Source organism: Spea bombifrons, chromosome 9 (genome assembly GCF_027358695.1).
Source record: "Spea bombifrons isolate aSpeBom1 chromosome 9, aSpeBom1.2.pri, whole genome shotgun sequence".
NCBI classification, from domain to species: Eukaryota; Metazoa; Chordata; class Amphibia; order Anura; family Pelobatidae; genus Spea; species Spea bombifrons.
Genome location: NC_071095.1, coordinates 22903403 through 22920093, shown reverse-complemented (window position 1 = coordinate 22920093; position 16691 = coordinate 22903403). Strand labels below are relative to the sequence as shown.

Here is a 16691-nt window from a genome sequence, read left to right as displayed (position 1 = left end):
GGGTGCAAAGCTCAGATTCTTGGGCTGTCAGGACGTATCACAGGATTCCAGGCTGTTGGGACACATGGCCGGATTCTGGGGCTGTTGGGATACATGGTTATGGGGGTGTCCCAAAACATGACTCTCTAAGCGCCTATGGCGTTCTCGACTCTTGTGAACGCATGAGCACTGCTTTGGTCTGTAGGTGTTTTCACACACTGAATTTTGGGGGCCCCTTGGTGTTTCATAGAGCTTGACGTGTGATGAAGACACTCATCGCTGTGAATGACACGGAAAGTGGGGATTCAGTGTCCTCCTCACACACAACTGGATATAATTTATGAGCTATTAAAGTGACATTTCACAGACTCTTATTGCACATGGTCCTTCCCAACCCAACTAAGAAAGAGACGAACACTAACCGGGCAGCAAATACATGTAACCACCGTGTGATCTGTATCATTGCACATGTATGTTTTCCTATGCCTTGTCATACCGTTCTCTTCCAGAGGCACCTACTAAATGTCCTTTTTTATTTTCAGATTAAGCTGTCAATATAAATCAAGTGTCTTCTGGTTTCCATCCTGTCTCCAAGTCCATAAGATCATCTCCAATTTAAATGTTTCACCACAAAAAGAAGGTTCTTCCTTCTTGCCCTAATATCCTTACTCCTGACCAGATCCCTAAATTTTTTATACCTCCTAAACTGCCGTCTATGCTGGGCAAAAGTGGACACGCTCGAGCGGTTCTAGATAAGACAAACTCAGAAATGGGATACAAGACTGTGCCAAGGGTGCTGCTTTGGTCAGCCAACCGGCACGTCATCCAGGTGGAGGATGCGGAACCAGAGACAGAAGACCCCGGGGAAAATCCAAATCCCAACTTTCCAGTGTCCATCATGGGCAGTCCACACCTGTCCGAGAGCCCCCACACTCGCAGGAGGGAATCTCTCTTCCATGAGATGTGTGAGACACACGGATCCTGTGAGAAGACCTTGTCTCCCATGGACTTTACAATGGGCTGGAGGTCATCGTCATCCTCGGAAGCAGATCTTCCGCATGTTTCCCTCGGCCATATGGAAAACGACACTACTTCATCCTCAGAGTCTTCTCCCTTTAGTTCTCCTCTGCTAACACGTAACTTGGCTGGGAACCTCGTGAGCCACGTCTACAACAAGCAGCGCCTCTTTTTTCAGTCTATGACCGGGAGAGCCCTTGATCGGGCAAACTCCTTGTCCACTGAGGAGACCAGCTCAACAGACACCAGCCCCAACTTCCCTCGAAAGCATGGCCAGATGCATTTGGTTCCTCCACCTATCTTTCATTTGGATTTCATCTGCTGTCAGGAGAGGTTGACGAAGGAGACAGAGGTCATGCTGAGTAGGGGAGGTCTTCTCCACCTGTCGGCAGAGTACATGAAGGAGCTGATGCGGCTGAGGGTGAAGCTTGTCAGTGCAGAGAACCTGTACCCTGTTAATCAGGACCCCAAGACAATAAGCTGTTGTGTTGTCCTGTACCTGCATCCAGGGAAGTTACAGAAGCAGAGGAGCACTGTCATCCGCAGAAGCAGGAGCCCCATCTTCAACGAAGACTTCTTCTTTGAGGGGGTTGAGAAGGAGAAACTGAATACTAGCAGCCTAAGGGTGAAAGTTATAAACCGCGGGTCAGGCATGCGGCGGGATCTTCTGCTGGGGGACATTGTGCTCCTTCTCTCAGACATCGTACCCTAGCTTATCGGTTCCTGATAGGAACGAAGGGCTAGCGGTCTGTGCAACTCTTTATTAGAGGAGTATTTGTGTGAGGGTCAGGACAGAGCTAACACGTGATTGCACATTCGGTTTTTAAACAGTGTCTCATTGTAAGGTTTGGAGGTGCAAATAAAAACCAACGTGTTATTCGAGGTGGATGAGTTTGATACATTTAGTACAGCCAAGTATCCATAGAAAATAACCCTTGAAATAAATATATGTTCATGAATACAAATTATAACACTATGCTTGAGGAAGTTTCTATAATAATTTTGCTGTATATATAACACAATGCTGTTCCGTCGAGGCTGGGTAAAAAATACAGTGGCTCCGTGGCTGGTTTCATGGGAAGGACTACGATTTAGAATATCCAAAGATCTCAGCAAGGTTCACAGCCTGGTCACAATGCTTTGAAGGTTTAGGCCTTTTCAAAGATGCGCGAAGTGTTTCAAGGTCCGTGTGAGATGCCGTGTTGTGGTATCACTGCAGACATGGACCTCCATGTGGTCACCTGTAGGAACTCATTCCCCAGACTATCCTGACTCCTTCAGACTAGATGCACTGAAAGGCGTTTATCTACTGCCACCTTCCAAGGTGAGACCCAGACTGGTGGAGTGCGGTGTGAGCCCTGCGCGTGGATCGGTGTTTGTAAGACATTTACACACTAGAGGGCGAACTATCCCAGGATTCCACAAACAGGGACAATGCAGACTTTGTAACAGTATATGTAACAATTATTATCATCATTATTATTATTATTACTGATCCATGTAAAGTCTTCAGCAGTCCAACAGAGCTTTAATTATTTACTTCACTTTACTTCATATAACCCCTATAACCCTGCCTATTACTACTTATACATCTCCCTATAGCCCCACCTATTACTCCATATAACCCCTCACTATAACCCCTTCTATTACTACATACACATCTCCCTATAACCCCTCCTATAGCGCCATATAACCACTCCACATACTCCATATAATCCCGCCCTAAAACCCCTATTACTCCATATAACCCCTCCCTAAAACCCCTCATTACTCCATATACCCCCCCATAATGCCATATAAAACCCATATACAAACCATCCTATAACCTCCCCAACAAATTTGCATTACTCCCTAAAACCCTTTTTTAATATTCTTCTTCTCCCGGAGAATAATAATAATAATACATTCTATATATCTGCAGATATCCTAACATTTTATTATATGGTTTCACATCAAGCTTTCTGGTAAGATACTCTCTTCTGTGACGTCGTGACTAGGCCTCGTGTTCTGGGGACCCAGCTGATCTTCAGATGGAGGAACGTCTTCAGAAGAGGTAGAGGTGTTTTGAGTGTGGTTTCCCCTGTGCCGTGTGACGGTGCATTTGTGGTCCTTACAACCAAACCTAGCTGTCATTTTTCCGTCTTTCTTCAAACAGAGGAAGCAAGAGATGGAGGTTAGATAGCAGCGAGTGATTTGTATCTGTGCTCTTAATGCTTGGGAGCAGAGGGGTCAGCGAGTGGGCAAAAACCAGCCGTCCTCGACAATAAGTGGCCACGGAATCTGAACAACTTCAAAACTCGTCTCGTTAAGCAGCACTACCGCTCCTTACCTCATCATTAAATGTCTCTGAAGGTTTCTATCATATCTCCCTTCCCTTTTCCACGGTGGCGATTAATTCATTAATAAGAAACACTTTAGTGAGCCGCACAATGGTCACTGTCTTTGAATTCTTGTCGAATGACGTCATTTTATTCTGAGGTTTTAACAGAACCCATAATTTCATTTAGTAAAGGGATCCTCACAGATCGTGTGTCACCAGACCGAGCAATAAAGAGACACAAAGTGTCACATAAAACGTAAATATCCGTAATAAAGATGCTATGCATCCCACCAAGGGGAAAGGGAGCGTTCAGCAGATACTGAGCTCTCGGCTGCCCTTGTTATTCTCCTCCTTCTAAGAAGCACCCATGAGTCCCCATTGGTGACGACCAAGAAGTCCTGTCAGCTGCAGGAAAATCCTTTCGTCTCCTGACTTGAATGTTCATTTGATCTTAAACCATTAAACAGTACTGCAAACGCTTTCTGGCGTCCTTCCTTCGTGTTGAAAGGAACCAGAAGGTTTTCATGACTTGCTGCATCGTTGGGTTCCTATCTGAGTAGGGCATCTGAACCGTGACAAATACCTGGATGTGGTTTATTTAAGAAACATATAATCAGCCTTTTGCTGGGCTCATAATACTAGCGCTGTGATTTCTTGCAGTTATTGCCTTTGCGGAATTAGCCGAGGAAGGGCGTTCTGGTGAGTTCAATTTACAGCGGGCAGGGGGTAAGATGCTGGCCATCGCCTGTCGAAATCAGCCACAGAAGTAATGCCTCACTTGAAGAGGTGGAGAAGCCATCAGGTGCAATCAGGTGATAAGGGGTACATAACGAAAGAAGGGGAGAAAAGAGGTGGACATTAAAAAGAAAGAGGGTAAAGGGGAGAGGGCTCAACAGGTAGCAACTAGATTGCCCTCTTCCCGTCTGCCGGTGGACTACACACGGTAAGCACATTTAGATATGGAAACTATGGCCGTCCCGTTTGCCGGCAGGCACACGTCTTTCACATGCTGCCGATTCATATAATCAGGAGTTGGCACATAGGCCATGATTTACTAACTCCCTCTATGAGCACGTGCAGCCAACACGATGCCAACAGAGGAGAAAGGGCAAAACCCACCGCAGACACGTACAAGTCCCGTTATGTCCATGGCAACGCTATTTAATTAATTTAAAAAAATCATGCTGTAGGAAAACGTTTTCCGGTGCCCAGCTCTGACATGCACCAAGTTCCCATGATCCCTCGCATTGGAATCACCCCAAGCCGCTTCCTGTTCTCTCCCCGCGTTGTTTTAGCGGACGGCGCATGAGCCTCTAGCGCTAGAGATAGTTTCCAGCTGCGTAGGTCCCTCCGTAACGCTATTATCACAAACGTCTCAGGGCGAGGGGGCAGCAAGATGGCGAAGGGGTTTTCATATTGATGAGTGCGAATGAGGTTATAGGATAATCTGACACGTGACACTTCCCCAATAAAAGAGAATCTTGGATTGGCCATTCCTTGATTTGCTGTGAAGGATGAATCGCCTGGTCTCCCCGCCATATAATCCGCGCTTCTCTCTCGCTTTATGGTTATCGTTGGTGGTCTTCCTGTCTCTTCTTCTCCTGCTTCCATAAGTAGGTCTCAGTAGGTCTCATGCAACTCCCTGTCTGTCTCTGAATCCCTTGGGGTCCTCCAGCACTGTAGCTTTCTGCTGTTACCAGCTCGGCTGGCCAGCCATTCCAGAAATCCCTTATATTTCAATCTTCCCAGACCAGGTCTCTGGGCACGTTCATACCACGGCGCCCTCTGGATGTAAATCTCAGTCGAGATAAACGACCATTAAACCGATTCAGGTTCTGCTTGGTAGGTATGTGTAACGTTTTGTTTCATCGACTTGTTGTTAAACGTTGTGGGTGATCATGTGATTGCAAGCGCCCCAGACCAGGGAGCATGTAGGCGATCATGTGGTTCCTGGGTGCCGCCCCCTACTCTCCACACCCATGATTGCTTTAAGGTAAAGTCCTTCATTAGTTAAATGGTCCTCTAATGAGACTTTCCCCATACCTCCAATAACTGCACTTGGTCTGTGAACGCGTTACGCTTGCCATGCTGAGCGGTGTCTGCCGACTCCCTGGGGTTTTCTGGCTAAATCTGTAGTAGACGTAGAAAGTGCCCCGGCTCGATGACAGGCTTTGCCACCCTATAGTAAGCTTACTAAGTGTGTCACATTGTAGGAGGCCTAGAAATCGTGTTGGTTCATAATAGTATTAGAAAGTTATTGACTTGATACTCCAAGAACTAGGGCTGCATGAAACCCACCAGTGTCCACAGCGAAGGGGGGGCATGTGGTCACCATATCGTTGTGACCCGGGAAGTGTCCCCTATAAAGTGCAACCACCCGTCTCACAAACAATCTAACTAGTTAACGTGAGATAAGCCGGCAGCAGAGGCAGGTTCAGCGGCTGCAGCGGGGTTACTGCTGCCGGGGGCTCGCTCGGCTTGCGTGGTTTGCTATTCTTCTAACAGGATACGCGGATGTGATCTCCCTCGGCACTGACTGCACCTTATGCAATGGCGGGGAGGCAGGGAGAGCAGAGGCTGCGGTTTCTGCAGAGGAAGCTGTTTTGTGGAGGTCAGATTCGGGGAGGCCAGAGCCGCGCATGGCTGTGTAATGGGGCACCCATCTCTGCCTGCGCGTATAACCTCCTGGCGCCGGCTACAGCATATCAGGGCTGACCACAATAACTGCCATCCCCATCTCCTGACCTCAATCACTCTCCCTTCCCACCGCAAGGGAAGTGACCTGAAGCTCTCCTGCAGGGGGAGGCACCTGCCCGTGGGGGCCATCCATCCCTGACTGTACCCCGCTGCCATTAACTCTTTGCATGTCAGCTTGGGAGTGTTAATGTGTGGCGGACCTTAATCAGTTGTCGCTCTGGTCTTAGATTCAGGAGCGGTATGCCTGTCCCATGCATGTTTAATACCCTCGCTGTATTACCCTCTACCTCGCCTTTAGGCTGTCTTTAGGTTGCCATTCAGCATCGCTCTCTGTCTAACCTGTGCACCCAAGGGCTGGGAAGCCACGAACTGACGCCACATAAGCTATACCCAGAATTACCTTTGTATATGTTTAGATCATGTATGCATGTGTTTGTGTGTCTGAACACCCCCATGTGTACGGGGGTATATCCACGTATAAAGCCCCAGGTGTGCCCCCCAGCTGCACTTGCTCCACGCGGCGGCTGCTTTCTTTCATGCTATATTGGGCTTTCTGGTAGATCCTGCGCACCTGGGCTCCTCCATCCCTCCCCACACACACAGAGGATGAACGAGGCTGCAATTACCAGCCCTTCCTGCAGGGGGCCCCAGGCCTGCAGGCTACGTGCTGGGTTACTTTCCACCGTGAGCCGCTATTGGCTGCTGGAGCTGTGGAGAGCCTGCCCCCTGTGTCCCATTGGCTGAGGCAGGATGTTATTGTGTGTGTGGATGCTGCGGGGTTCAGAGTACTGAGTACAGGTGATACAGGAGCAGCCCAGCCATGAGAGGTACGGCAGCCTAATCTCCCCCCGTCCGTGTATATTATTCTAGACGCTATTCTGTCTATTGTAATGTCTCGTTCTCTATGAATTTATCAGGCGTGTTATACTTTTACTTTATGCTGCTATGAGTGTGATGATAAACATAACTATTAATATATATTTATTTATTGATGTATCAACGTAGTATATAAATATATATTTATATATTTACACATTTATATCTGCTTGTATGCATTAATATAATAATCTGTATCCATCCCTCTATCCATGTACTAACACAGCTGTCGATATATATATAGATATATATATATATATAAAGTAATGTACAGACTTAATTAGTCGTTGGTCTTAGATTCAGGAGCCATATGTCTATCCTATGCATGCACTGTATTAACCTCTACCACTTCTGCTGGGAGGCTGTTCCGCTTATCTACCACTCTCAAAGTAAACTAAAACTTCCTTCATCCCATCTCAGCCTCTGACCCGCTACTGTTAGATTCTGGCCTCTTGTTCTATTATTTCTCATTCTTTGAACTAAACTTAATTTTATGCATTTAAATGTTTCTATCACATATTGCGCTCTCTTAGTGCCCATGCCGACTAACTCCCACTCTGTAAAACATCAACGGCAGGTTAAAGGTCTTATATATAACCCCCATCTATCTTAATAAGAGGGTGACAGTCCAGCTTTGGGGTACGTGTGGAGTGGAGAGGCCGGTGGTGGGTGTGCAGGGCTCCTGTGTATGTAATATATATAAATGTATTATATAAATGCCCATTTTTTATAAACATTTTCATAGGTAAAAAATGTTGATTCATTTCAAATCGTCGCAATTAAATGTCAGGTTAGAGACTCCTCTGAAAACCATATACACCGTCTTCCATTTACTAGCAAAAAAATAGAAAAATACTAAACTATAACAACATAAAACAATGTGATATATATTACATAAAATATATTCATCTGATGGCTGCATTAATAGTGTGCGGCATCTTCTTAGACTTTTTTAAGCCGGCCCTGTACCTTTAATAGTAATAGCAAAGTATGGACAACAGTGACCACCCAGGGCATTTCAGGAGGGGTATTACTCAATGAATGGACTCTATTACTGCATCCAGGGGATATATATTTATTATATTTATATATATATTCTGCCCAAACCTTAATCAGTCGTTGGTCTCGTTTTAGATTCAGGAGCCATATGCCCATCCCATGCATATTTAATACCCTTGCTGCATTACCCTCTACCAACAAATGTATTAGATAGTTGTGATTTCAAGCAAACTATTAAGAATATTAGTAATAATATTTAAAAATAAAATATACAATGGCTTAATCAAAATACAATTTAATTGGAACATACGGATTTATATATATATATATATATATATACTATACTATAATATATATATTATTGCACAGGGATGCAAGATAACTCATATTGGGCAACCTGAATTTTTAAATTCTATTTAACACTATTATGGATCCCTTTTGTTGACTTTACAGAACGGGTATTACTGTAAAAATATTTCAGCTAATTATTGTTGTAACACCTGTTATTAATTTGCAAGAATGATTTACATTATAGCACAGAATTTTTTACAAAAAATCTGTGTTTTCATTTTTCTGTCATACAAGGTGGTGTTTTTATTTTCTTACATAAAATTTTATTCCAAAGTTTATTCCAAAATGATTCCATTCATAAATCAGATATCCCCTTCTCCATTCCAGTTTAATTATATATATATATATATATAAATAATATATATTAAGTAAATAGAATTCGGTGTAATGAAAGATTCTTAGGATGTTCAACTGAAGTTCTGAAAGACTGAAACTTGAAAAAAAGATATTACTAATAATACTCTTATTATATAATTACCGTTCTTGCTTTATTTATTTGTTTCCGTGAAGATATATTTATATTAATTAGGCAATTTACATAACTATTTTTTTTGGGGGGGTATAATCAAAGAAGACTAATTCTAAAGAGAAACATTAAAAAGCCCAGTAGGTTTAAGAGAATAAAAAAAAAATGTTTTACTAAAATAAATCGATAAATAACGAATAAATGGAAAAATACTGGAGAAGACCAGTGACTGGCAGAACGTTTATTAACAGCGTTCCGTACCGTTTAAAGACATGTTTTAGGGTTCTAGGTGTAGCGTGTCGGGGCGCTGGCGATCGCGCTCTCTGCACGTTGTATCGAATCACCTGCTCCCAGCTGCGTCTAGTGATGTGGAATGTGGGGAGATATCTCACCGAGGGATCGCAGACGGTTATAACCCAGCACCTGCTGGGGGAGACCCTATGTTTGGCAGGGGGGGGTGTTATAAATAAACATGTGTATGCGTTGCCATTTCTGTAGCCACCTAGATCGTCTTGTATGTTCCAAGGGGGGGGTGTACCTCAAATGTATCGAAATGTATCGAAGAACATCGAAGAATTGCCCCACTAGGGCATCAGTGAACCCCACATACAGGATAAAGGGTGAACATATTTTGGGGGGGCTGTATTACCAAGAGTTGTTTATTAAAGAAACTGGAGGAGGGGGGAGAATGTAAACATAATCACAGTGACGGAGGGATTGCGTCATGTTTAATGGGTTAAATGCCCGCATTTTGTGACTCTTTCCAATACACGGGGCCATGAATTTACTGCTTTCGGGTACAGGGGTTGTCCCAGACTATTTCGTGGATCTGTGGGTCCTTTAAAGGTCTGACCTTTTCTGGGGTTTCTGTTCCCGTCAGGATTAAGTGTATAAAAGGGAGAGTTACCGTCAGCCGTAGCTGAGAGCCTCCCCTGACTAATATCTGGCCACAGGTTAGCAGCGCTGACTCAGACAGCGATCGCTCCCGTGTTAGTCTGGGGCTTGTTCGCCCACAGAAAAAACCTAGACTTATCGGGGGCGGCTTGTGAGATATCCTGTCCAGGTACGAGCTCTTACAGCACATCTACACACAAAGCGGGGGTCTAGATCCACCCCTGCTTATACTCAGACGCGAGCGATAAAGACGCCATGAGCAGCCACGTCACGTAGACCCTTAAATGTCGTCGATATATCGCGGACAACACAAAACCCATTAGCCTCATTAGATGCTGCAGACCTTTGAGTGTCACCAATAGATCGTGCACACGACTCCGCAGATTGGATTTAATCCAATACATCGTATCGTATTAATTGCCAGATCAATAATATACAATTAATAGGCCATGATTAACATTGTATTAACCTCTGGGAATTTTGGGCATCCCTCACGTCCTTAGACTTGATTTGTGCATTCCTGGCCGAAAAGGGTTACGGTAAATCTCCAAAAATTTGGGAATCTCATCCAAAGAAAAAGAGACATTCTCGGAATGGGACCGATCAGTCAGTATGTGACCCGGTGATAGATCGGTGTCTGGCACGGCCTTCTAGTAGGGCTGGTAAAGAAGTCATTGTGGTTGGCTGGGGTGACACACACTGTGACTGCTGGTTTACGCCGAGCGGTTAGTTCCAAGAAGGCAGCGCTTGCAGAGCACTTTATGCAAATGAGCTCTAAATAAACACAACATGCTGCGAGTGGCTGGGATTTAACGACTTGGTGGTGTATGGGGGTTATTTAATTTCCATGTTACAAGCAAAATGAATTAATTGCACTGGGGGGTATGTAAAAAGTACAGCTGCCCTAAGACCCTTTACTCTAATCTTACCCTCCGCGCATATATGTGTGAACCAAAAAGGCTCATTGTTTTATTGCCACAGTGCCACATTTTCCCCATTTTTTATAAATTGTGGCATAAATGCATTAGTTTCTACAATATTAGAACATTCTAAATCCATAAGGGGCCGACTGGCCAAAATGTACTAGACTATCGGCTGGCACCAGTAGGGTTAACCCCCTTTCCCTAGAAGTCTCTCTTTCATATTCTAACACCTGTAACCAGAATACTCAGCCCTTCCCTAGACCACAACAGTCTCACAGCCTTCAGTATTACGATACACTATAAATATTATATAGATTATATATGTTATATATTTATATATGTTATTATATTTATAGTTTGCTTTGAAACCCCCGAAATGCGTTACTGTAAAAACACACAAAAGGCAAGCGGAGCTCTTTGAAAATAGAATTCTGAAATAAATATCAGAAACAAACAAAAAAGGTTATTAAAAGTATTCTACGTCAACAACCTATCAGTGCCTGCGTTTGTAGCACATGACATTTAAGTGTTCCCGGGAGACAATATGAACGCGGCAGACTTATTTCTGGGAAGGGTTTGTGGCTTTCGGCAGTGCTGGGAATGAAGTTTGTAATGCGGCATTGTGTTCTCTTTTCTCGTTTAAAATTCAGGTATTTTTTATTTTCAAGAATTAATGTTTCTTTCATGAAAAAAAGAACGTTTTCTTCTTGACTTTTTGATGTTAGTAAGACTGCATTGCCCTCCACTTCCTTCCCTCAAAAACCAAAGATTCTTTACTTTCCACAGCAGAAAATATCATTTCCACTCCCAAAACTGCACACTCAGCAAGATGAGCTAAATAATCGTTCATTCTGTCTAAAAACACTCAGTGGGCAGCAGTTCCACTTCTGTCACGTGAATGCTGCGGGGAAACATAGACATTTTGCGTTGTTTATGTCAACCGTAGGAGGTCTTCACTGGCGTCGGTGGAAATCTTTCTAAAACATTATGGCGTGAGAAAATCTCACTCAGTTCTTTCTTTCTCATCCCCTGTCCCCCCCCAAGCCCAGATCGAAGTGATTCCGTGTAAAATCTGCGGAGACAAATCCTCAGGGATCCACTACGGCGTGATAACGTGTGAAGGATGCAAGGTGAGAAGCCGAGGGTCGAAAAGTTATGGGGAACACTAATAGTAATTAAATGGGGGTGGACACAGAATACTTAACGTGAGGGGCATAATATGGAGGAGGGAGGACGGGAGGACATGCCGCTCTCACTGATCTGTCTGGTTCTCTTGCAGGGATTTTTCCGCCGCAGCCAGCAGGGAAAGCCCATCTATTCGTGCAGTCAGCAGCAGAGCTGTCAGATAGACCGCAACAGCAGGAACCGCTGCCAGCACTGCCGCCTGCAGAAATGCCTGTCCCTGGGAATGTCACGCAACGGTGAGCCACGGCAAGCCAGCCCACGAAGACCAGGCTTGCAGCTGTCGCCCCCTCCTAATACACTGACGCCCGGGAACCTGACCCCTTACCCCCTCCTATCACACTGACACCAGGACACTGACCCCTCATCCCCTCCTATAACACTGACACCAGGACACTGACCCCTCATCCCCTCCTAAAACACTGACACCGGGACACTGATCACTCACCCCCTCCTAAAACACTGACAAGGGGACACTGATCACTCACCCCCTCACCCCCTCCTAAAACACAGACACTGCGACACTGATCACTCACCCCCTCCTAACACACAGACACTTACCTTTCTTTTCAAACACACACTTTCATTTATCCCCACCAAGGGAACAGAAGTTGTGTTGGGTTTCTGTCATTTTTCTCGGGTGGGTGGGTGCTCGGGGATGTGGGTGACCCACTTGTCCAAGTGTAGACCACATGCCCCACCTAAGCGTCTCCATTTGACCACATGACATTTAGAAACAGGAAAGTGATAACGGAACATGTTGTATCAGAGAACATTTTCCAAATAAGAGACAAGGTACCAGACCACAAGACACAATGATAATTTTATTCCCATAGTGCTCTTGGGTTCATTGCTGGAAGACCGTGGAGATCCACTAGGAGACAGACCTTGTTTGTTAGTTAAATTGTCAGTTCTTGAACAGTCCACTGTATGTAGTAATTTACAGTTACTTAGGTTGGAAGAAGCAGAACATTCCGTGTAACGACTCTAACACATTACAATGTGCTTCCAAACAAGCTGATAACACGAATATCAAATACATGTTATCCAGTTCTTGCTGATACGAGTTTACAGTCCGTAGAGATGGCATAGGGGGATGATACGATCTACAGATGATTAGTCAACCGGGATTGCTAGGATATGATCAGAAGTCCTTAATTTATTGGGGTTTCAAGGAGTGCCTGAGTTTTTGGGGAGAGTACGGCGGAGGGAGACTAGGAATATACTAAAAGAGTGAGGCTGGGGTGGTCTAATTGGAGGAAACTAGGTGTGGGGTTGGGATACGAGGAGATGGAGCGAGGCTGACATGGAGGAAGGAGTCTGAGGCAGGGATCCAATACCATGTCCGTCTCTACAATGCCTCATTATTTGTTCCTTGCAGCTGTGAAGTTTGGCAGAATGTCTAAGAAGCAGAGAGATATTTTACAAGCCGAGGTTCAGAAGCAGCGTCTGAAGGAACAGAGATCCGAAGCTCCAACCCCATCATGCACCTCAGATCCTCAGAATCTGGAGCCACTAAACAACCCAACAAAACCAACCCAGATGTTCCCACCAACAACATGGAGCAGCCAGGGTAGATGGGAGTCCCCGTGCTTGGTCACAAGAAACCATCCTCTCCACCACCATCCACCGGCTGCTGATAAGCCTTCAATAGAGTCCACCCTTAGAAAGTCCTACTCCAGAGACCCACAGCTTCTTGTGGAGAACTTCCGACCGAGTTTGTTCCAAAGACTGCCTCCCACTCAGAATCCAGAACCTTACTGTAACCTAAACGTGGGGAGCTTGCTGCCTCCTGAATGCATGATGTCTGCTACAGACATGGGTAAGTCCTCCTCACGAGAGAAAATGCTGGGATGCTACGTTTTAATGCATCTGGGTTAGCAGATTATTTGAGGTGAAAAAAAATATCTCCCAACATTAACTACACATATTAAAGATCCGGCTCAGCCCATTCTGCAATAGAAGCCCCTGGGGTCGGCCATAACAACTAACTATTAGATAGATCATGGAGAATTAATGTCACTTGGAGCCATCTACAAAAAGACATTTGAAAATGAACCAACAAAATGAATCTTTCACTGATTTGCTTGTCTGTCGTGTTCTCTGAATGTTCCTAGTTTATGACTCTCTTGTTCTCTGACTGTTCCTAGCTCCTGACTCTCTTGTTCTCTGACTGTTCCTAGCTCCTGACTCTCTTGTTCTCTGACTGTTCCTAGCTCCTGACTCTCTTGTTCTCTGACTGTTCCTAGCTCCTGACTCTCTTGTTCTCTGACTGTTCCTAGTTCCTGACTCTCTCGTTCTCTGACCGTTTCTAGCTCCTGACTCTTCTTCACTGACTGTTCTTAGTTCCTGACTCTCTCATTCTCTGTCTGTTCCTAGTTCCTGACTCTCTCGTTGTCTGACCGTTATTAGCTCCTGACTCTTCTTCACTGACTGTTCCTAGTTCCTGACTCTCTCATTCTGTCTGTTCCTAGCTCCTGACTGTCTTGTTCTCTAACTGTTTCTAGCTCCTGACTCTCTTGTTCTCTGACTGCTCCTAGCTCCAGACTCTTCTTCACTGACTGTTCCTAGTTCCTGACTCTCTCATTCTAACTGTACATAGCTCCTGACTCTATCGTTCTCTGACTGTTTCTAGCTCCTGACTCTCCTTCACTGACTGTTTCTAGCTCTTGACTCTCTTGTTATCTGACTATTCCTAGCTCCTGACTCTCCTTCACTTACTATTTCTAGGTCCTGACTCTCTTGTTCTCTCACTGTTCCTAGCTCCTGACTCTCTCATTCTAACTGTACATAGCTCCTGACTCTCTTGTTCTCTGTTCCGTCATCCTAATTCTCTCCTCATTTTGTGTCTCACCCGTTGACTCTCTCTCATCCCCAGAGATGCTGATGCAAAGCGTGGTATGTGCCCACCAAGAAACCTGTCAGTTTCACCTGGAGAGTCTACAGGTTCTCAGGTGGGAGATATTCTCCCCAGAGGAAGTGAAAGGCTTCCAGCTGCAGGTAATGCTCTGTACAGAGGTAGCGATGTCAAACGATAAAAGGGTTTGCCTTGATGTAGGGTGCAAAGGTCACAGCACAGCTCAGGGGTCATTGGTGTTTGTATCTATATTTAGCCCGTGGACCAGATGTGGGAACGATGTGTCTGTCATATCACCAATGCCATCCAGTACATTGTGGAATTCGCCAAGCGGCTGAGCGGTTTCATGGAGCTCAATCCCAATGACCAGATTGTCCTGCTGAAAGCTGGTAACGTGAACTCTTACCCTTTGTATGCCCTCCTTTTACTCTATCATGGTCTTTCCCAAAACTCTCCGGAGATTCCAAAACCTCACATCTCCTCTTTGTGTGTCCAGAGCTCCCAAAACTTTTCTTTTTTTTGTAGGTGTCATGGAGATCCTTTTAATCAGAATGAGCCGCGCCTTTAACTGCTACAACAGCACCATATTTTTTGAGGGCAAGTACGCCAAGCCGGAGATCTTCCAGTCCCTGGGTGAGCACATGTGGGTTACTTCGGGGCACGTCACTAGTATCGGGGGTCACAGTGTCCTCAGTAAAGTGTAAACAGAGGAAATGGGCTCTCCAAGGGCTCTCTGACTCTGGGTAATCCTGGATTACAATCTGTAGGATTATCCACAGGGGCATCATTCACATGGCCTCAAGATACGGCCCTTCATTAACCCATCTTTCCTCCGCAGGATGCAGTGATTTGATTGGCTCAATGTTTGACCTTTGCCATTCCCTGTGCGCCCTCAATCTGACAGAGCAGGAAATGGCGCTCATCAGTGCTATCATCCTCATCGACCCAGGTAAAGAGACGCATAGGGTCAAGGGAGGCTTTGGGTTGTGTGATATGACACAGTAGGAGGTGTGACAGCATCATTATGTCATACAGATATCCGAGACAGGGTGTGTGACATGCCGTGACATAGAATGTGATATGATGTGACGTGACTTGATATGGGATATAGTTTGTGACATGTCCTGGTTTCTTCTAGAGCGTGTGACATGTTGTGAGACGTGTCCCTCCTTTCTCCTAATCCGTCTTTCTGTCTACAGGTCGGCAGTGGCTGCAGGACAGACAGAAAGTGGAGACGATGCATAAGAAGCTAGAGCTGTGCTTCTGGCACCTGGTGCGCAGGAGTCACCGGGAGAGCATCATTCCCAAGGTCAGACAGTCTCTGCATGAGACAATCAAACCGGTCAGAGATACGTGATGTGACGACAGCAGACGGAAGGTCATGGGTTATGTAAAGGACAGTCAGACTTTATATCAGACAGTTACGTTACCCCCATTGCTCTCCACACGTAGGATAATGCTTGTTTTTTATATATCTTTCTTGTTTCAGCTCCCCCAGAAAGGAAAAATCCTCAGCATTTGCCACCTGCACCTGGAGAAATTAAACGTCTTTCTGCAGATGTACCCAGGAGCCGCCTGCGAGAGATTCCCCCCTCTCTACAAAGAGCTGTTCCTGTCCGAGCCCGAAACCTCATGAATGACGCCCCAGAATCCAGACTCTCCCCTGCCCTAGGGCAGTAACCTTCCTAAATTTAGGGGTACTGGGATAATGAATCTCAGAAAATTGCCCTGTCCCTAGGAAGCATGCAGCGCACCGGAGGGGAACAGTTCACAAAGTCTCAGAAATATTATTCTAATGATTTATTTATTGCGTCAACAAACACTGTAGCGCTGTACACTTTGCGCTGAACGCTGCAATGTGAGGGCTTGCTTCCCTGTGCAGAAGAGCTTGCAATCTTATTAACACTGAGCTGCCTCGCATTTTCTTGCAGAATCCATGTTGCTGGGCATTGGGTTTTAAACCCTCTTTGTCACAGGAGGCTGCGCAGCTGCAGCTTTTTGAGCAAATACTCCGGCTTTTGTTATTTTCTTAAAATAATAAAGTATTTTTTTGTAAATAAAGGCGACTTGTTTCAGATACTTAGCATTAGCTTAGAGACGTAGCGTAAAGGCTTGGTGTATGGAGGCTCA

The 16691-nt window shown here is 45.2% G+C and overlaps 2 protein-coding genes across 2 annotated transcripts; both read left to right on the top strand.

The window, feature by feature from the left end:
• Window positions 1-598: 598 nt before the first annotated feature.
• Window positions 599-1869, top strand: LOC128505176 (C2 calcium-dependent domain-containing protein 4C-like). The gene has a single exon (XM_053475483.1). It carries the CDS (start codon window positions 599-601, stop codon window positions 1706-1708), a length of 1110 nt encoding a protein of 369 aa, XP_053331458.1. The 3' UTR covers window positions 1709-1869.
• A 9633-nt stretch (window positions 1870-11502) lies between these two features.
• Window positions 11503-16291, top strand: LOC128504919 (nuclear receptor ROR-gamma-like). The gene is made up of 9 exons (XM_053475186.1): window positions 11503-11652; window positions 11802-11943; window positions 13086-13526; window positions 14583-14704; window positions 14818-14950; window positions 15087-15194; window positions 15400-15510; window positions 15761-15870; window positions 16051-16291. The coding sequence occupies exons 2-9, from the start codon at window positions 11931-11933 to the stop codon at window positions 16195-16197; spliced, it is 1185 nt and encodes a 394-aa protein (XP_053331161.1). The 5' UTR covers window positions 11503-11652; window positions 11802-11930; the 3' UTR covers window positions 16198-16291.
• Window positions 16292-16691: the final 400 nt, after the last annotated feature.

Bases quoted from the DNA above. Each gene is read 5' to 3' on its own strand.
- LOC128505176 (XM_053475483.1), top strand. From the start codon at position 599: ATGTTTCACCACAAAAAGAAGGTTCTTCCTTCTTGCCCTAATATCCTT.
- LOC128504919 (XM_053475186.1), top strand. The intron at 13,527-14,582 runs GTAAGTCCTCCT...TCTCATCCCCAG, and splicing joins GATGTCTGCTACAGACATGG to AGATGCTGATGCAAAGCGTG. The intron at 15,511-15,760 runs GTAAAGAGACGC...TTCTGTCTACAG, and splicing joins TATCATCCTCATCGACCCAG to GTCGGCAGTGGCTGCAGGAC.